This window comes from Hordeum vulgare, chromosome 1H (genome assembly GCF_904849725.1).
Source record: "Hordeum vulgare subsp. vulgare chromosome 1H, MorexV3_pseudomolecules_assembly, whole genome shotgun sequence".
NCBI lineage: Eukaryota > Viridiplantae > Streptophyta > Magnoliopsida > Poales > Poaceae > Hordeum > Hordeum vulgare.
The window spans coordinates 466,882,048-466,903,073 of record NC_058518.1 but is presented as its reverse complement, the minus strand read 5'-3'; the positions used below and the strand labels follow the sequence as shown (position 1 = coordinate 466,903,073).

The 21,026-nt window shown below is 42.4% G+C and overlaps 1 protein-coding gene across 1 annotated transcript; it reads right to left on the bottom strand.

Annotated features, from left to right (window-relative positions):
- Window positions 1–350: 350 nt before the first annotated feature.
- Window positions 351–3,950, bottom strand: LOC123445823 (coronatine-insensitive protein homolog 1b). The gene is made up of 3 exons (XM_045122811.1): window positions 3,279–3,950; window positions 1,499–1,961; window positions 351–1,415 (listed from the first exon to the last, which is right to left on the bottom strand). Exons 1-3 carry the CDS (start codon window positions 3,785–3,787, stop codon window positions 612–614), a joined length of 1,776 nt encoding a protein of 591 aa, XP_044978746.1. The 5' UTR covers window positions 3,788–3,950; the 3' UTR covers window positions 351–611.
- Between the last annotated feature and the right edge of the window lie 17,076 nt (window positions 3,951–21,026).

The window sequence follows — 21,026 nt, the reverse complement described above, 5'->3', positions numbered from 1 at the left end:
CAGGCCGTGGATCGTTGTCGCGTTTTTCGCTCAGCAGTACCAAATCCAGGACAGCTACAGTATGCTTGGCGTAGCGTACAACTACCGGAATCTCATGGGCGACGGAGGCAAAAACATGGCTGCGTCACCTCTTTGCTCGTGGCTTGCACGCACCACGTTGCCCTGGATCTGGCTGCTTGTGGCCTGGTTCTTCCTTCCGGAAGTTGTTTCATATTGCTCCGTTCAAGGTTTCATCAGGTCTTTGTAAAAAAAGAACCAAGAATCACCGACAGATCATGCGGCATGATACAACTCACCAACTCACCAGGAGATTTTTTTTTTCAGAGAGCAATTATGTACAACAGAGAACATGTTGCAAAAACCGGGCATGCTTATACCTGGGAGCAAGCACAATAGTGTCACAGTTGCACCCACACATTGTTACTTTAGTATACATCTTCCTAGGATTAGATAGGAGTACCAGGCAAAAATAGCATGCGCTTATTCCAGTACACAGCAGCTAGACATCTACTAGATCCATACAATACCCACATACAAACATATCCTTATTGCCCAAGAAGGGCCCGGGGGCTACACCATCGCAAACATGCGCCAGCTTTGTGTATGTACAGTCACGCAGGATACAGAGGAACAACAGACTGCGGGCAGTCCGACCTCCTCCCACTAAGGGAGTAGTATGCAAGTACCTGAGCTTGCCTATCAACACAGGGCTCCCCATCTTCCATCAGCCGACCCGCGCTCTCCGTGCCGGGAGGCGTAAACTCAATGTTCCAGAAGGGCCTTGCCATGAGCATGAGGTCGCGGCCAGTTTGAGAGGCTCTGTAGCCCTGCACCCATACGTACCTCAGAGAAGGCATTTTCAGTACGGCGAGGGCCAAAGCCCGCTCGCTGAAGCAGCAGCTCCTTAATTCAAGCTTCAGCAGGTTCCGGCACCCAGCTGCAAAACTGATTAATCCGTCATCCGTTTGCCCAACGTTACCCAGAAGCATGTAGTGGATAGTTCCACTGTGCTGTCCAATATAGTTAAGGCCCACATCTGAAAGGCCCCCTGGTCTCAGGTATAGAGCGAACCTCCGAAGTTTAGTGCAGCCCCTCAGCAGCGCACGGGCACCATTGTCCAGTGGCAAATCTGTTATCCTCTCTTGTCTGTCAAGCAGGACAAGGCGAAAGTCATAAAGCTTTTTGCAGAATGTTCCGATAGATTCTAGGGCCCCGTTCGTGATATCAGACACATAGGCGGCTATGTATTCCAGTTCACGGCAGCCTACGGCTACGGCTGTTAGGCCTACTTGAGAAACTCCTCCTTCTTCTTGCATACCAGGATCATCTTCCCCTCTCTCAACTCTGAGCCTTTGTAGCTTCTTGCATGTGTCTCCGACAACCGCTAATCCTCTATCCCCAATCACATTCCTCACCTGTAAAGCACATTTAGGATGTTAGTTACAATGAAAAAGAACACTAGTTGAATATCTACATAATGTACATGCACTTCCATTACCGCAAGAACTAGTAAGTTTGGACATTTTGCAATGAGCTGGCAATGATCTTCAGTGGTGAGGAAACTGTACTGCAAATCCAGCTTCTTGAGTACAGCGGAAAAAGGAAAGATTATGTGCATCTCATTTATCCCCATGAAGGTAAGTCCGAATGAGCAAATCTTTGAAGGAAACTTAACATTTCCATACATTTGCTCACTAATTTCCGCTCCAGCAAATTCTTGCAATGACGTAGCTATTTGGAAAAATCCAACTAAATCTGAAAGGTCACAATCACTGATCTTCAATGAAATTAGTGACTTGCAATTCCTGGCAAGAAGCTCGAGGTCAGCTGGCACCGCTCTGAGGTAAGTCAAGTAGAAGTTCAAGTTCACCAGAACAGGATTGTTGGCAGCAAGATCATGGAGCCATTCAGTGCCATTATCAGTAATTGTGCATTCTTCCAGAAACAAAGTTCTCAGTGATCTGTTAAATTCCGTTCAACAAGTCAGTGCGGTGATCTTATCATGATAGTACCAATGCACCAAAGTAAGTAAAGCAAGAGTTGAGTGCAACGGAGAAACAAATGCTCCCAATTATGGTGAGTGTTCACCAAGATGGAATATAAATGTACGCTAGTTAATATTTAGAAGAAAAAAGTGTACTACTCTCTTAGATAAATACAATACTAAATTAACATATTCTAGTGCCCAAGTTGTTTTTGAGCTTATGTTAGGCGGCTGAGTAGTCTTTAGAGTGAAGCCTGAGGCCACTCTGCGCTCTTTTGCAGTGGCATGCCATGTATGAAACATTTGAAGCATTGGTAGCTTATTAAGTTGGGGGTCTTATAGAGAAATTTGAGTGCTGGATATGTCAAAATGGATTAACATGGTGGCACATTCCTAAATAGCTGATTATTTTTTTAATTTGCTTACTTCCAGTGATTCATTCGGCACTCAATAATTAAAACAACTAGATTTATCATAAATTTTGTATTTCATGACTCAGTTTTTCCAAAGAACACATCGAATGCTCCCTCTTCAGGATGACCAAACCAGTACAAATTTGAAAAAAGGGAAACTGAGAAAGGAATGTAAACATGGTCAGCCTGACATTACATAACACTGCCCAAGTGTCCATGCTAGAATTAACTGATAACAGAAACAACAAACAACTTGACCATTAATTCTGTATAACAGTACGAATTCGAGTAAAAGACGAGCCAGCTTTAGGTCAAGCCAATCACTATTGGTTTGGCAATCAGTTACCTTACACCTTCTTCCTGCCAGATTTGGTGAGCTCTTGCAAATTACTTGGAAATATAAATGCTGAGAAATGGACTCTTGTGCATCATCAGCAACAACCAGAATGCAGAACATTCAATTGATCAATTATGAAGGAGACAAAAGGCACAAGGTAGATAGATACACCGCACTTACAAGGCAACCTTACTCTAACGACGCGAACACACTTGTAAAGACAGTGAACTGTGCTTTGCTGTGGTTGTACCATCATCATATTAGGAGAGTAGGGATAGCAACGGGCGTCCAGATCTCGAACTACTTTGGGTAAATATTACCCCGTGGAAGAACAAGTTTCTAGTTATGGAAATCCATAAGGGGTGTTGTATCATTGCGCCTACTACTTCGGGACATCGACCAAGCGGCAGCTGGATTCTCCGTCCAGTCACTATATCGCTGACCCCCAAACCCCAATTCCGGCGTACTTCTCTCTCTCTCGCGCGCGCGCGCAGATAGGAGATCGGAGCCAATAGGATTTTACCAAATGGAGAAGTTGCAGTACCTGCAGGATCGGGCGACGAGGCGGAGGGCGTCGGTGGAGAAGCCAGAGCACTTGTCGAGCTTGAGCTCCTGCAGCATGTGGCCGCGGGCGAGGACAAGGGCGGCGAGGTCGTCGTCGGTGACGACCATGCGGCGCAGGTGGAGCGCCTTGAGGCACTCGAGCGGGGCAGCGAGCTCGGCTATCCAGGGGCGAGCGTAGGCGCCCCAGTCGTCGGAGATGAGGCCGTACATGGCGGCGCGGGGCTTGCCCTTGACCCCGAGCGACTCGAGGCGCGGGAAGCGCGCGAGCAGGCGTGCCGGGGAAACCGCGTAGCAGAAGGGCACGGTGACATGCTTCCGCGTGAGCGCGTCGATGTGGTGCCACCGGCGGCAGGCCAGCGACGCCGCCTCCCGGTCGCGCGGGTCGTCGACGTACCCGAACACCAGGTGCAGCGCCTCCTCCGGGACGCCGCTGCCGTCCACGCTGAGCGCGCGGGTCAGCCGCCGCGGCTCCGGGGCCTCCCCGCCCATCGATCGGGCCTCTCCCCGCCTAATCCCCCGCGCTGGCTCGCCGGGGATCTGGTCCGGCGAGGGGCTGAGGCATGGGGATTTTGCCTCCCTTTCCCTCCCTCCCCCCGCTGGCTGGCTTTGCTCTGATGCTAGTGCAGAGGCGGAGAGAATTATTGGAGGGAGAAGTGTGGGGATGTGGATTGGTGGAGAGGCCGCTTTACTTCCTCGCGATCCAGCGCCACGTCGGCTCCGGCTCAGGTGGTGGAATTGCTTCGGCCACACACACTCACGCCGGCTGGGACGCAACCCTGTGGTGTGGATGTGGTGACCCCGCGATGATGGTGGCCTTCAAGAAGAGGGGTTGGGATAGCAGCTGAGCCACGTGAGAGTTGGTTCATGTCGATCATTGATCATCAGCCTATTAGCTCCTTTTGAGTGTGGAGCTCAGTGACATCTCTTTAGCTGTACTACTAGATTTTACCAGCAAAAAGGTCTAGGGTTTTTGGCCACTTGGTTGCATCCTTCACTTTTATCCGCAAAAAGGTGTCGTCGATTCTTAGCCTGGCACTAGCAGAAAATTAAATGTAATTGTCCAAGCGTTACGACTTTGCCCCGTGAAATGTGTAATTGATTAATTGTATTCTTAGTTTGGCTGGAAAATAATTGTAGCGTTATAACTTTGCTTGAAGTATATTCGAAAAGATGTTGTCGATTCAGTATTGATTAGTTCTATTCTTGACATGGATGGAAAATAACTGTAACCGTCCTAGCGTTACAACTTTGCTTGAAGTATATTCGCAAAGGATGTTGTTGATTTAGCATCGGTTAATTCTACTCTTAGCATGGCTGAAAAATAACTGTAGTCATCCTAGCGTTACAACTTTGCTTGAAGTATATTCGCAAAAGATGCTGCGATTTAGCATCGACTAATTACATTATTAGCCTGGCAAGAAATTGAATGTGATCATCATAGCGAACTTTGCTTGAAGTATATCCGCGAAAGGTGTTGTCCATTTAGCATCAATTAATTGTATTCTTAGCGTGACAGGAAAGTGAATGTAATCGTCCTACCATTGCAACTTTGCTTGAAGTGTATTTGACTTGATTACAATTGTGTATTGAAATTTAGTTACACGAAGCATACAATTGCAAGGCTCAGAAAGCCTAGGTTCACATTTTTCATTTACTTGAGAGTTTTTACTATGGATTCTTCTTATAGGTTTGGTAACTTTATAGCGTGTAGTTATCAAAGTACGTGAGGAGAACAATATGAGTTGCGATGTGCCCGATTCAGAAAACACTTTACAGATTTGTGTTATGTTACTTTACAAATATGTGTTGTGTTTTACACTTTCACTTATACCTTTATGGTAAGCTTACAACACATGACAATTGTAACTACGACAAAATATGTTATGCTCTAAGCTAACATTGTGTGTGAACGATTAAGCAATGTCTAACTTCTAGCCATGGACATTTGTAGAAATTTCAAATAAATACTAATGCATTGGATGAAAATAGACTCCAAGCTCCCGAGAGACACACTTATTGTGTTTGTTAATAGTCACATATATTACAACTATAGCCAAAGAAAGCACAAGGTCACCATTTTCATTTGCTTGTGGGTTTTCTAGCAAGACCGGAAAATATCATAGTATCATGTAACTATCAATGTACATGAATATGACATTTTGTGCTGAGTCATGACTCAACAAAGTTTTAGAAATAGGTGTTATGGTTTAATCGTGCTTTTATCAAGGTTGGAAAAAGCGTTAGGCGTAAGCGAGGAGGTTAGCGTGTGCCTAGTGCCTAGGCATTGCATAGGCGCCCTAGGCGTAGCCTAGCGGTAATATAGTATTTACTATTAGGATGTATTTATGGTTATTATATGTGTATAATCTTAATTCAAAGCATACATATAAGTTAACTACCAGCTACTTCCTTCGGAATATGGCCCGTTTGACACATTAGTGCAATATGGCGTGATTTCTCTCTCGGTAGAAAGTTTCTTGCATGCCCTGCCTAGGCATTCTCTTATTCCCTAGGCGAGGCGTTTGGCCATTGCCTAGCGCCTAGGCGTGCCTAAGCGCATCCTAGGCACTGCCTTTTCCAACAGAGGCTTTTGTGGTAAGCTTCATGCGCATGACAAGTATAACTTTATTACAAAATAGGTTATATTGAGTATTGATATCACAGCTCTTCCTTTTTCTCAACAGTTTATGCAAATCCTTAACTTGTAGTCATGTTTTTTTAGAAAGTTGAAATAAGCCCCGATTTGTTTTCTTGCTTATAGTTCAAATACATTTTTTTTCATACATCATGATGTTTTGCTTTTACTTGTCAGTTGTGACAAAATGATTGGGTTGTTGTCTATCTAAAGATTGTCCTCCATCCCAAAAAATATTTGCTTGTACTCTACTTTCAAAATTACTATACAAGAGTTAATTGTAAATCAAATGAACAAATGTGTCGCCTATGCATGGTTGGCACCACCATTATCTACTAATATTATGTAAGTGTTCATAGTGTACTTCCGGTGTTTCGCGTTCGGGCATTTCTACATGTTACGCTTGCGGTTTGAGTACCGACTATCTTCGGTTTGTAGAATCCTCGACAGTAGTATCAACATTTTAAAAAACTAGAGTACATACCCGTGTGTTGTGGTGGGAATTGGACGCAATAATTTCTATGAGATTTGATGGTACAAAACTTTTATATTCTGATTACCAATGTGAGAATTGAAACTCAAGCACATATCATTTAATATATTCAATTATTATATAGTTGTAGAAAATTTATTTAATAAGAGTAACATGTACTATTCCCTCCGTTCCAAAATATAAGACCTTTTAGGGATTTCATTAGGAGACTACATACAGAGCAAAATGAGTGAATCTATATTCTAAAATATGTCTATGTACATCCGTATATAGTTTATAGTACAATCTCTAAAAGATCTGAACGGAGGGAGTACTATGCATGTTAAGGTGGCTTTTCCACACGTACAGTAATAATGAGTTAGTTGCATGCTGAGTGAACTAGATTTAATGGGGCATGCATGATGGCATGATGAGTTGGCATAGTTGCATGTCAGATAATTAAGTTAGTAGGGATTAACTATTTAGGTAACTAGACGATGCCCGTGCATTGATGCGGGAGACTTGTTTAAAAGTATATGGATAATGGTAGAAAAGTAATATCGATGCAAAAAACAAATAAAAAATGTCTTACATAACTAAATTACCTAGAAAAAAAATGCATGCATGAAGGTATGATTTGCATCAAAAGATTAATGAAAAAAAATAACTTATGACAACATGCTTGACTTGATGATGTGACATTGTTGCATGAAAAGGAAAATTGGGTAGTGGGTTGTAGCTATTTAAGAATAGAAGATATAATTTAATGGGGTATGCATGATGACATGATGAGTTGGCATAGTTGCATGTCAAGATAATTAAGCTAGTAGGAAGGAATCAACTATTTAGGTAATACTCCCTATGTTTCTAAATATAAGTCTTTTAAGAAATTTTACTAAAGGACTACATACAGAGCAAAATGAATGAATCTACACTCTAAAGTATGTCTATATACATCCGTATGTAATCCCCTAGTGAAACCTCTAGAAAGACTTATATTTAGAAACGGATGGAGTATAATTTAATGGGGGCATGCATGATAGCATGCTGAGTATGCATAGTTGCATGTCGAGATAATTAAGTTAGTGAGGATCAACTGTTTAGATCTATAGAATAGGATGCCTGGATGATGGTGAATGATGTACCGGTGAAATTTGAGATTTTTTTTATGTCTCATATTTTCTCTATCTCATCAGCAAATTCGAGCACCATGCAGTGACCAGTGACATGGAACGTTTTCCCAGAAGAAGGAAACATAAATTGTTGCACGAGACTAGTTTGTCCACATTGTTCTATGTACATTCTTACTTCCATTACTTTGCTTTCAGCTCGGGCGTACTGCGACAACAAGAAGGAGCTTCTTATCACAGCGCAGGGTGGGTGCGTGTAGCAAGTCACCGTGTGTTTCTTAATCTTCTGGCGGCCAAGCGAGCTGACGGGATTAAACTTGGTGGGTGGAGCTGCAAAGTGCACACAAAGGGGATGGATCTAATCCAGGCTTTGCTAGTGGGCATCCGGACCTCCATCATCGTAGTACGTGCCGTCAGCGCATATAAAAATGCTTTCGGCTCTCGGTTAATGCATCCCTTTCTCACTCTCACCGTGACGCGCGGGGTGTTCTCCTCTGCTTCTTCTCTCCATCACCCCCCTGCTGCTGCTATGATCACACGAACCGTGCATGTGAATTACGGGCAGAGCGGCGGCGGCAGCAGCGGCAGCAGCAGGAAGAAGATGACGAAAAGTCCATGCTCCGTTTAAGGTGCCAGCAGCCGCGCCTGGGATAAAGGTGTGTCATGTGCCGAGCGCCAAAAGCTGATGATATAAAATGGCCGGAAAATGCTCAACCAATGCGGTGGGTACACGACTCGTCCTCCACCCAACGTTTTGCTTGGGGCCAAGAGCAAAACTACAGACGTTTTCACCTGCGGTCGATACGGCGGACGCATGGGCCGCGCATGGTATCATTTCTGTTTTTGTTTACCTGCCCGGTGTGAAGGCAGGAGCATTGAGATTGGAAGTGTACGATGGTTTTTATACTACTGTAGGAGTAGTAGTTTTGTTCTGCGAGATGGAATACTATAGGTTTTGCGTGGTCTGCAGTTTTACTGAATGAACCCTGGACACAGGATACGTACATGGTTCCTGCTGCAATGCGTGGTGCGCCGGAGCCGGATCTCAAGAGAATCTATCCAAGCCGACATGGTGAGCCTGGATGACAGGGTGGTCCAAACACGTCTGTTACTTTCAGATAGGCTCCAGGCGTGAGGGCATGGGCTATGGGGGCAGAGATTGGTTTTTTTTTTTCTTTCGGAAATTGCTTTTGAAAGCCGAGCTCCATAGAGTCCTTTAAATTCAAACTTCAAATCTTATGAAAATTCATATTTTAATAGTTCAAAAAATTCTGAAAAAATACAAAGATATATGAAGGTATAATACACAAGTGTGTAAATTTCATAACTAAATACGTTGAAATGAGGGCTATGCAAAAAAGATACGAGTAAATCTGAAGCTTTTTAACACATGATATTATTCATCTTTCTAGACCATGAATTTGTCTTTTTATACAGGTCGCGTCTCAAAGTTTTTTGATCTCAAATTTTACACACGCACACGGATCAAATACTTGTTTAGTTGTATAATTTTTTCGGATATTTTGGAACTAAAAATTTTGAATTTTGAATTTTTCAAAAAATCAGCCTCCATGGTTCCCGGGAACCAAACATCTGTTCTCCTTTTTTTTAGCCTATGTGTATTGAGGACCTTCAGTTTTAAAATCACATTTTTTTTAAAGAATTCTACATGATATATTGATGTATATTACAATATGTAAAGTCTGGTGATGATATAAGTAAACATGTGAACTATACAAAAATGGGCAAAATGGTGATTTCCAAATTCTTCTTTGCAAAATTATGATTTTTTTTTATTTTGTGTAACTCACACGGTTACTTATTTCAGCACCAAAATTTACACATGTGTAATATACATCCATATGAACATGTTGAGTTTTTTCATTTTTTTAAACTTCAAAATACTGTTTCAACACTATTTAAAATATCAGACTCATTAGAGCCCATCCTTCAAAGTGGCTTTTTGTTAGAGGGTAGCACTATAATCCATGTAGCAACAAGAGCACTAGTTTCATCATTCGTGTGGTCCCTCTTGCACTCTTTCTTCTCCTATTTTTCTGTTTCTCTTAATTTAGGACAATAAAACTGCACCACATTTCTGCCCTCTCGCGCACTAGACATTTATCGCCGTTGATTGGGGTGTTTTTGTCCATTAGATCTGGTCTATGTAGCCGCCTAAAGCGCAACTGTTAATTACTGGCCCAATTATCCTAATGGGATGCGGCTCGAGAGACCGAAAGCAAGCGTTCTGGTTAAATGGGCCCTCACTCTCGCGTCCAAGCCCGCTTCATCCTTGGAGAAAATAAAAGTAGTGAAGCGGGCCTCCTCCCTTCGCCCGACTTCTGTTCGTGTGTTCGTCTATTCCTACAGCTGCATCGCCCGATCGTGAAACGTCGGGGAGGAGGCTTGCGACAGAGCTGTGGTGCGTGGAGGTGACAAACTAACACGTCAAGTCCCACGGCCGACCCCCGTCTCCTGTGCCGACAACCGCACCCCAAACGCCGCTCCTTCTTCCTCTAGTCCGGCCTTCGATGTTCTCCTCACTCCACGTCATGAAGGAAGTGACGGTTCATAGTCGCCTACTCGCTCCTCGCATGTAGCCATCACGTGGGGCTGGTGAGGGGTTCGTCCGTGGACATCATGTGGGAGGAGGACTCGGGATCTATCAACATCTAGTAAAGGTGGATGAGATAAATCCTCTTGCTCTCCCAGTCTAGGTGTTCCCCGCGGTTGCCGGCCACCGATGGTTTCAACAATCCACAAGTTGAGGTGAGCTTAGATGATATTCCAATATTGATCAAGATGATCTCCCTCGATTTGGTGGTGCCGCATTCGACCTATTAGTTTGTTAATTTTATTCTCCTCCCGCACTGCCATCCACCTGTTCAACGAAATGCATGACATGTTGTGTCGAGTGACATAGACCACTTTCGGCCAAGCTCGACACAACTTCCCATCTCCCTGGCAGCCTCGCCAATAGAACACGCGTCCCTAGGCCTGATGTTGTCCAAGATGGCCATCGCGCTTCTGCCTTCTTCCATCTCTGCTATTCCTTCCCCTGCAATTATTCGTCCATCTCTAGTACATGATATACTTATAGTGAAGATGGAACGGACCTGTGTACTTATCCATTTGTCTTCCTCGTACAACAATCCATCTCGTCACTTCTGTGCCTTTCTGATGACGATGGTTGGGGACGTGGCAGTGCTCCTCTTCCATGGGAATTTGCGGCTCCTATAGCAGCGCTGGTGTTGAAATATATTGCCCACCTTCTTCTATCAGTTCGGACTTTTGGATGAGTTGAATGGAGCATGAATTCAGTACGGTATCTGACCCAAGAGGTCTTGAGCTCAAGACCCTGCCAATGCAGTATTAAAAACAAAAGATTATGGGGCCTACATCGATCCCATGTCAAAGGACTAAAATAGCATAGACGCGAAGGGGAGTGTTGAAATATATTGCCCACCTTCCTTCATTAGTTCGGACTTTTGGATGAATTGGCTGGAGCATGAATTCAATAGCTGTTCCTTTCTCATTTTGTGTGGCCATAAAAGTTTCCCTTCTTTTTGGTGATGTTGGTCGACTCCGTGGCAACACCTTCTCTTTAAGCCTTCCTATGTCGCTCATGTGTGGTGCTCTTTGCCGAGGTTGGTAAAGGTGTGCTACCTTCTTTTTGATGGTCACCGGATCTGCTCCCTTTTTTCCTTTCCTTGAGGATTCGTTCCTGAACTTCTTATAGTAAATTGAACAGGTTTAACATACTCATTGAGTGATGAAGATCACTGACCCCAATTAGTAGATCAGCACATAGCTATACTAATTAAACTGCTTCTTCTCCATCTGTAAGTCCCACCTCACAACCATATATTGTTTGTTTTTTATTCGGTGCTACTGCTGAATTGTGCTTTGTTCATTGTTGATTTGTGTCGCAGGGTATGCAATAAAAAACATAATTGATCGTATGAACTCCTACAGATCTACATCTATAGATGAAATCAATGCTAGAGCAAGTTGTGCTTTGTTCATTGTTGATTTGTGTCTCAGGGTATGCAATAAAAACATGTTTGACCATATCAGTTGCTACAGGTGTGCATTTACAGATGAAAACAATAGTCTGGAGCAAGTAACCTTGATTTAATTGAACATGTGAGTTTGGCAACTACAAGAATGCATATGTTCAGCCACAAGCTTAAGGTTTGTAATGATTCTAGGTATCTTCTCAGCTACTAAGATAAAAATTTGCATATGGCGTTTGCTTACACATATTTTCCTTTATATTTCCTGTTCAGTATAATGTATTTGGATGTTATCTAACCAATGTTGGGCTAATGCAGGTTCTGTGGATTAGTGATTAGCTCTTTTCTCTCCCGCAATATGTTGGCCAATTTTACAATACATTGGACTTTATTGAAGGTGACCATGGTCTTCTCAGGATATTTGAACTTTGACATATGCAGATGTCGACTTGACTATTTCTAGGTGCCTGCCTATTTTTATTATTTCATTATTACAATAACTACATGTATCACAATTGTTGTAAGATGAGTTTTCAGAGACTACGGCAGATATATGAATTATGAAATGTGACGTATACAAATGTCATCGTGACTATTCCCAAGTGCTTACATCTTTTTATTGTTTCATGATTACAATAACTACATATATCACAATTGTTGTAAGATGAACTTTTGAAGACTCTAACATATATATGAATTATATGAAATTATGAAATGTGTTTTGACTAGGATAAGATAGCAATGGTTAGTTTGTTGTGGATATAATTTTACATATTAGTTTTAGGCAATCATTTTATTTTTATAAAATAAGGAGTTTTTTTCACTAATCTAACTGCCACATACTAAAGTTTGTTTTTGTTAGGATTTCTTGAGGAAAAATCATTGCCATTTAGTTGAGCAGTTTCTTATGCGTGCTTAAAGTATTTGTGGGGGGCTAAACAAGAAGACAAAGTCGAATTTTCTAAGGTAGTAAAAAATTAATTTGTTTATATGAGGGGACATGGAGGAAAATTTCAACTTATAGATAATTTGTGTTGTACTACGATTTTGACCAGCATTCGTCAATTTGTTATAGGGTTGATGTTATGCATGGCTATATTTTCCCTCTAATTTTCATGGGAAATTAAAATATTACCAGTGCTTCATGATTTATCATATCATAGTTGTCATGTATCAAAAAGCATATTGAGCTATAGGTTTGCTCCTTAGCTCAAGATGTATTGAGAAGTGTTTTACTCCTTCTTACCTATATAATCCTACACATGGTCAAAGTAGTTTGCCACTCTGTCATTTGTATAAACATCAAATTCAAGCCCAAATCAACCATTTGATTAATGATAAATGTATATGTGTGTAAGAACACATTATGATAATTCTATTAATAAAAAGGACGGATGCAACAATGCGTGCCATCGGCAATCTAGTCCAACTAGATGATCTGTTGCGTCATTGACGTATAGACCAATTGCAACCATGAAGTTAAGCAAGTTACGGGCAACACATTTAATAGATGTTTGTTTTATAAATTATCACCAAAGGGTGTTAGCATAAATACGAATACATATGGTAATGAACATCAAGAAACAAGAGAGAAGCTAAAAAATAGAGTTAACTACCCTGGACCGTGACAACTATTTGCTCATACTAATAACACTTAGGTACGACATCCTTCTTAGCTGCCGGTCTTTATGGCGCATGGATTTTGATGCGGCGTCTCGCGGACCTGGGTGAGAAGGAACAAAGATTGAAAGAAAGAATGGATGCATGTATTGGTAATTTGTTCATACTTATATACTATGTGAACAATTGTTTACAATGTTAGTTGTTACAATGTTTGCATCCATTGGAAGAGGCAAACTACCTGTTCGGCATACATAGTGTTTGGACAACATAAGTCTTCTAAATGCTAGTAGTTTAGCCTAAAGACAAGGCTAAATGTCTATTAGCCTAATACTAATGCTAATTATTCCTAACACTCCCCCTTGTACAACGCGGTACTTTCTTCAATTCATTATTTTGAAATTCGTCATGCTTTGATGTGTGCTAGGACGTCTTTGATGATGGCTTACTCCGAAACAATTTTCGGTATCTTAGAAACTCCTCCTGTTTTCTCTTCGATACATTTTCGATGTCTTCGAAACTTTTCTATTGACTTTCTCTCACACTCATTTCCTAGTACTCAGAAAATAGATGGCCCTTAAGTGTGTGACCCTGTAGTTTAGTGAAGTATAGACATGACCGAAACACCTTCCGATCAATGATCAATAGAGGAACCGTTGACATCCATATTGACTCATATACTCACAAGAATGGATATTCGAATGAACTTCTAGTTAATGTATGTTGACAAATACACGAGGTGAGATTTATAGCCATCCCTATGAATCAACAACTTATTCACTATGGGAGTTTCCTCTGTACTAGTTTTGCTCTCTTTTCTTGTTCCTGCATTCTGACATCCCTATGAACAAGGTTTCCTACATTGTATTCTTGTGTTTGGATTCTCTTGGCATGCCATCTTTTAACCTTTTCCTTTAACAATTTGGCATCTTCATAAGATTGTGTCCTCCATTCTTCTAATGAACTAATATCAAATAGCCTCTTTTCACCAGCAACTTTAAAATCATAGTTGAGTTCTTTAATTGCCCAATAAGCTTCATGTTTTAACTCAAGAACTAAATGGAAATATTTTACATAGACCATTTTATAGGGGGGCATTCGCATGGGATTTATATAAGCAGTTCTATAAGCCCATAAAGCATCATGCAATTTCTTAGACCAGTTCTTTCTAGATCTATTAACATTCTTTTGCAAAATTAATTTTATTTCTCGATTGCTCAATTCAACTTGGCTAGACTGAGGATGATAAGGTGATGCTATTATGTGGTTAACATCATATTTAGCTAGCAGTTTACGGAAAGAACCATGAATAAAATGTGAACCACCATTAGTCATCAAGTATCTAGGGACTCCAAACTTCGGAAAGATAATATCTTTAAGCATTTTAATAGAAGTGTTACGATCAGCACTACTAGTTGGAATAGCTTCTACCCATTTAGTAACGTAATCAACAATGACTAGAATATGAGTATACCCATTAGCGGAAGGAAAAGGTCTCATATAATCAAGCCCAAACATCAAACGATTCAATAGCAAGTGAATAATTCATAGGCATTTCCTTACGTTTACCAATGTTACCAATTCTTTCACATTCGTCACAGGAAAGGACATACTTACGAGCATTTTTAAAAAGAGTGAGCCCATAAAAACCAGATTGTAATACCTTGTGTGCAGTTCTATCACGAGCATGGTATCCTCCATGAGCTTCGGAGTGGCACTTTCCTAGGATATGTCTGTGTTCATGCTGAGGCACACAACGTCTCATAACACCATCTACTCCTACCTTATAAAGATGTAGGTCAACCCAAAAGTAATGTCGCAAATCTTAAAAGAATTTCTTATTTTGTTGATAGATGAAATTAGGTGGAATATATTTAGCGACAATATAATTAACATAATCTACATACCAAGGAGTACTATGTGAAGTGTTTATAGCAGCCAGTTGCTCATGAGGAAAACTATTATCAATAGGCAGTGGGTCATTAGGAACATTTTCCATCTTAGACAAGTTATCCACTATAGGGTTTTCAGCTCCCTTCCTATCAACAATATGCAAATCAAACTCTTGAAGTAAAAAACACCCACCTAATAAGTCTATGTTTAACATCATTCTTTTCCATGGGTATTTAATAACAACATGATCGGTATGAATAGTAACTTTGGAATCAACAATGTAAGGTCTAAACTTATCATATGGAAACACAACTGCTAGAAATTCCTTCTCAGTGGTAGCGTGATTTCTTTGAGCATTGTGTAAGGTCTTACTAGAATAATGAATAACATTCAATTTCTTGTCCGCTCTTTGTCCTAGAACAGCACCAACGACATAATCACTAGCATCACACATAATTTCAAATGGTAGATTCGAATCAGATGGTTGTACAATAGGTATAGAAATAAAGGCTTTCTTCACTCTGGATATCGAGTCCCGGCACTCAACGAGCAGCACCCAAACTTAAGTCCCCACATGTTGCCCTCCTCACCAAATCCGTTGTTGCAAAGCACCAATCACTAGGCTCACATGCACATGTACAGAACAGAACAAGCACATTGTCCTATAGCTGCCCGCACAACACCCTCTGAAGTAAAGTCTTTGCCACATCCAATGCACCGCATCGACAATCAAAGGCCATCCGATCATAGCCATCCAAACATTCCCCACCTCTGTCCAACACGATAAAAGTCAAAATTGTCGACATGTCCCCTTGTGTCACCGGAAAGTGGAGTTTCCCAACAGGTCCACTTGAAGCCACGCGGGTTCAAAGTTGTAGAAGCGCATGACCAGATTCCAACCAAAACACAAGTTCGAGAGCTCATACGATAATCCATGAAGACTCCTAGCAGCGATATCCGGAACTCTTCGACGGCCAGATCGAGGATGACACGCAGCAGGGCGATTGATGCGCTCGTCGAGAGAAGACCACAAAATAGGATCATGCACGCAGCGACTCCGAAGACTGATGCTCACCAGGATGAACCCGTCATGCACCAATCATCACGTTCATCGGCCCAACCATGAACCGGGCACAACCACAGGAGCCACCACGCGCTTAGACGAGCACGACAACCGCAACAGTGGCAACCTTCAGGACCTAGATCGAGCCGAGATACGGCGCGAGCCGCCGTCATGGCCGCCCGCACATCCTCCTAGCAGTGACGCCACTGATACGTCTCCGTAGTATCTACTTTTTCAAACTCTTTTGCCCTTGTTTTGGACTCTAATTTGCATGATTTGAATGGAACTAACCCGGACTGACGTTGTTTTGAGAAGAATTGCCATGGTGTTGTTTTTGTGCAGAAATAAAAGTTCTCGGAATGTCCTAAAAATTTACGGATATTTTTTCTGGAATAAAAGAAAAATACCTACGCAAAGATCCACCGGAGGGGGCATGCCAGTGGGCCACAAGCCCACAGGCCGCGGCCACCCCCCTAGGCCGCGCCGTGCAGGCTTGTGGGGCCCACGTGGCACCACCGCCCCCAAATTCAACTCTATATCTTCCGTCTCGCCCGGAAAAAAATCAGAGAGAAGGTTTCATCGCGTTTTGCGATACGGAGGCGCCGCCACATCCTGTTCTTCATCTGGAGGGCAGATCTGGAGTCCGTTTCGGGCTCCGGAGAGGGGAAATCGTCGCCATCGTCATCATCAACCTTTCTCCATCGACAATTCCATGATGCTCTTCATCGTTCGTGAATAATCTCATCATAGGCTTGCTGGACGGTGATGAGTTGGATGAGATCTATCATGTAATCGAGTTAGTTCCTGACGGGGATTGATCCCTAATATCCACTATGTTCTAGATTGATGTTGCTACTACTTGGCTATGCTTAATGTTTGTCACTAGGGCCCGAGTGCCATGATTTCAGATCTGAACCTATTATGTTGTCGCCAATATATGTGTGTTTTAGATCCTATCTTGCAAGTTGTAGTCACCTACTATGTGTTATGACCCGGCAACCCCGGAGTAACAATAGCCGGAACCACTCCGAGAGATGACCATAGTATGAGGAGTTCATGTATTCACCGCGTGTTAGTGAGTTGGTCCGGTTCTTTATTAAAAGGAGAACCATAGTATCCCGTAGTTTCCATCAGGACCCCACTGCCAGGGGAAGGATGGACAATAGATGTCATGCAAGTTCTTTTCCCTAAGCATGTATGACTACATACGGAATACATTCCTACATTAGATTGACGAACGGGAGCTAGTTACATATCTCTCCGTGTTATAGTTGCTACATGATGAATCACATCCGTCATACTCATCCATCACCGATCCATTGCCTACAAGTCTTTTACTACTGGTCCTCGCTACGTTACTTTGTCTAGGCTTGTCCCTTGCTACAGAAGGGATTGGGCCACTTTGCTGCTATTGTTGCTATTGTTGTTACTTTGCTGCTGCTGCTACTGTTGTTCCTTGCTACTCCGTTGTTACTCGTTGCAAGATCTTTTCCGACACTGTTGTCGGGGGAGAATAGTTGCTCGTCAACGTACCTTTTTCTGGCGCCATTGATACAACAGTTAGGAATAGTCTGCCGTCAACAGATCGTTTCTGGCACCGTTGCTATCATACTACTTTGCTACTGATACTTTGCTTGCAAACACTAATCTTTCAGGTGTGGTTGAATCTGACACACTCAGCTGCTAATACTTGAGAATATTCTTTTGCTTCTCCTTGGCGAACCAACAAATTTGGGTTGAATACTCTACCCTCGAAAACTGCTGCGATCCCATACGCTTGTGGGTTGTCAAGGCTTTTTCTGGCGCCATTGCCGGGGAAGCACAGCTATATTCTCTCAGTCACTTGGGATTTTCATCTGCTGATCACTATGAGGAATCCAAAAGATCCAAGAACTAAAATCTTGCCTTCCACTACGAGGAGAGGTAAGGGATTACCATCTAGCTCTGCACTTGATTCACCTTCGGTTATGAGCAAGTTTGCGATATCACCTCCTTGATATGTCGCATGCGCTTGATGATGCTACTTCTGCTGCCCATGATGCTTATGATGATGCTATGCTTGATACTATGCCTGATGATGCTATGCTTGATACTATGCCTGATGATGCTATGCTTGATACTATGCCTGATGATGCTATGCCTGATACTGCTTTGCCACTTGGTGCATTCCTTGATGCACATATTGCTAGAGTCGCTGCTAGACGTGATGATATTTCTGAAACTGCTGATACTATTGAAGTAGAACGTGCTACTATGCCTGTTATGCCTAATACGCGCTATGTTATGGAGGGAGAGATAGCTGAGGATTTCCTTGCGTGTAAGGATAGCTATGATGTTCAGAAACTTCTGTGGAAGTGGAAAGAAAAATCTCTAAACGCTAGGATGAAATACGACCCGAAGTTTGCTACTTCGCCTATCTTTGTGACCGATAAGGATTATGAATTCTCTGTCGACCCTGAGTTAATCACTTTGGTCGAATCTGATCCTTTTCACGGTTATGAGTCTGAAACGGTTGTAGCCCATCTTACCAAACTGCACGATATAGCCACCCTATTCACTAGTGAGGAAAAGATCCGCCACTACTATATGCTCAAGTTGTTTCCTTTCTCGCTAAAGGATGATGCTAAGACCTGGTTCACTTCTCTTGCTCCTGGTTCTGTGCGTAGCCCCCATGATATGGTCTACTACTTCTCTGAAAAATATTTCCCTGCCCTTAAGAAGCAAGCTGCCTTGCAGGAAATATACAACTTTTCTCAACCTCAAGAAGAGAGTCTCCCACAAGCTTGGGGGAGGCTTATACAGCTACTGAATGCTTCGCCTGATCACCCTCTGATGTTTACTACGCAACCTTCTCCTTGTAGACGTTGTTGGGCCTCCAAGCGCAGAGGTTTGTAGGACAGTAGCAGTTTTCCCTCAAGTGGGTGACCTAAGGTTTATGAATCCGCGGGAGGTGTAGGATGAAGATGGTCTCTCTCAAGCAACCCTGCAACCAAATAACAAAGAGTCTCTTGTGTCCCCAACACACCCAATACAATGGTAAGTTGTATAGGTGCACTAGTTCGGCGAAGAGATGGTGAAACAAGTGCAGTATGGATGGTAGATATAGGTTTTTGTAATCTGAAATTACAAAAACTGCAAGGTAACAAATGGTACAAGTGAGCACGAACAGTATTGCAATGCGTGGAAACAAGGCCTAGGGTTCATACTTTCACTAGTGAAGTTCTCTCAACAATGATAACATAATTGGATCATATAACTAGCCCTCAACATGCAACAAAGAGTCACTTCAAAGTCACTAATAGCGGAGAACAAACGAAGAGATTATTGTCGGGTACGAAACCACCACAAAGTTATTCTTTCTGATCGATCTATTCAAGAGTTCGTACTAGAATAACACCTTAAGATACATATCAACCAAGACCCTAATGTCACCTAGATACTCCGTTGTCACCTCAAGTATCCGTGGGCATGATTATACGATATGCATCACATAATCTCATAATCATCTATTCAACCAACACATAGAACTTCAAAGAGTGCCCCAAAGTTTCTACCAGAGAGTCAAAACATGTGCCAACCCCTGTGCATAGGTTCCCAATGTCACGAACCCACAAGTTGATCACCAAAACATACATCAAGTACTCACATGAATCCACGTGTGCAAACCCATATGCATAGGTTCCCAATTGTCACAAACCCGCAAGTTGATCACAGCAGATAGACACGTGCAAGATATACATCAAGTGTTCTCAAAGACTCAATCCGATAAGATAACTCCAAAGGGGAAACTCAGTTCATTACAAGAGGTAGAGGGGGAAGAACATCATAAGATCCAACTATAGTAGCAAAGCCCATGGTACATCGAGATCAAGACATCTCAAGAACACGAGAGAGAGAGAGAGAGAGATCAAACACATAGCTACTGGTACATACCCTCAGGCCCGAGGGAGAACTACTCCCTCCTCGTCATGGAGATTGCCGGGATGATGAAGATGGCCACCGGAGATGGATTCCCCCTCCGGCAGGGTGCCGGAACGGGCTCCAGATTGGTTTTTGGTGGCTACAGAGGCTTGCGGCTGCGGAACTCCCGATCTAGGTTTCTTTTTGGAGGTTTCTGAATTTATAGGAATTTATGGCGGTGGAATTACGTCGATTGGGCCCACGAGAAGGTCACAAGCCTGCCCTGCGCCACCTAGGGGGTGGTGGCGGCGTCAGGGCTTGTGACTCCCTCGTGGCTCTTCTGGCCTTCTTCCAAAGCTTCGGGGGTCTCTTTTGGTCCAAAAAAAATCATCGTAAAGTTTCATTCCATTTGGACTCCGTCTGAAAATGGGCCAAAAACACGGAAAAAATAGAAACTGGCACTTGGCACTGAGTTAATAGGTTAGTCCCCAAAAAGATATAAAATAGCATATTGATGCATATAAAACATCCAAAGTTGACAAGACAATAGCATGGAACCATAAAAAATTATAGATACGTTGGAGACGTATCAAGCATCCCCAAGCTTAACTCCTGCTCGTCCTTGAGTAGGGAAGTGATAAATAATGAATTTTTTATGTTGCATGCTACCTCGCATAGTTGTCCTTTGTAACTTCTCTCACGTGACATGAATGTTCAGATCCGTTAGATTCAAAACAATAGTTTGCTATTGATGTGGAGACAATAATACTTCCAACAAACTAGCAAGGTAATCATGAACTTTCAAAATAACAAGGCCAAAAGAAAGCTATCCCTACGAAATCATATAGTCTGGCTATGCTCTATCATCCTTGCACAACGAATTTAAATCATGCACAACCTCGGTATTGGCCAAGTAATTGTTTTCACACCTTTACTTTCTCAAACTTTTTCAACTCTCACGCAATACATGAGCGTGAGCCATGGTTATAGCACTATAGG

Excerpts from the sequence above, each read along its gene's own strand:
- LOC123445823 (XM_045122811.1), bottom strand. The coding sequence starts at position 3,787 with ATGGGCGGGGAGGCCCCGGAGCCGCGGCGGCTGACCCGCGCGCTCAGC. Across the intron at positions 1,962-3,278 it reads CTCGTCGCCCGATCCTGCAG|ATCACTGAGAACTTTGTTTC; the intron begins GTACTGCAACTT and ends GGAATTTAACAG. Across the intron at positions 1,416-1,498 it reads CAAACTTACTAGTTCTTGCG|GTGAGGAATGTGATTGGGGA; the intron begins GTAATGGAAGTG and ends TGTGCTTTACAG.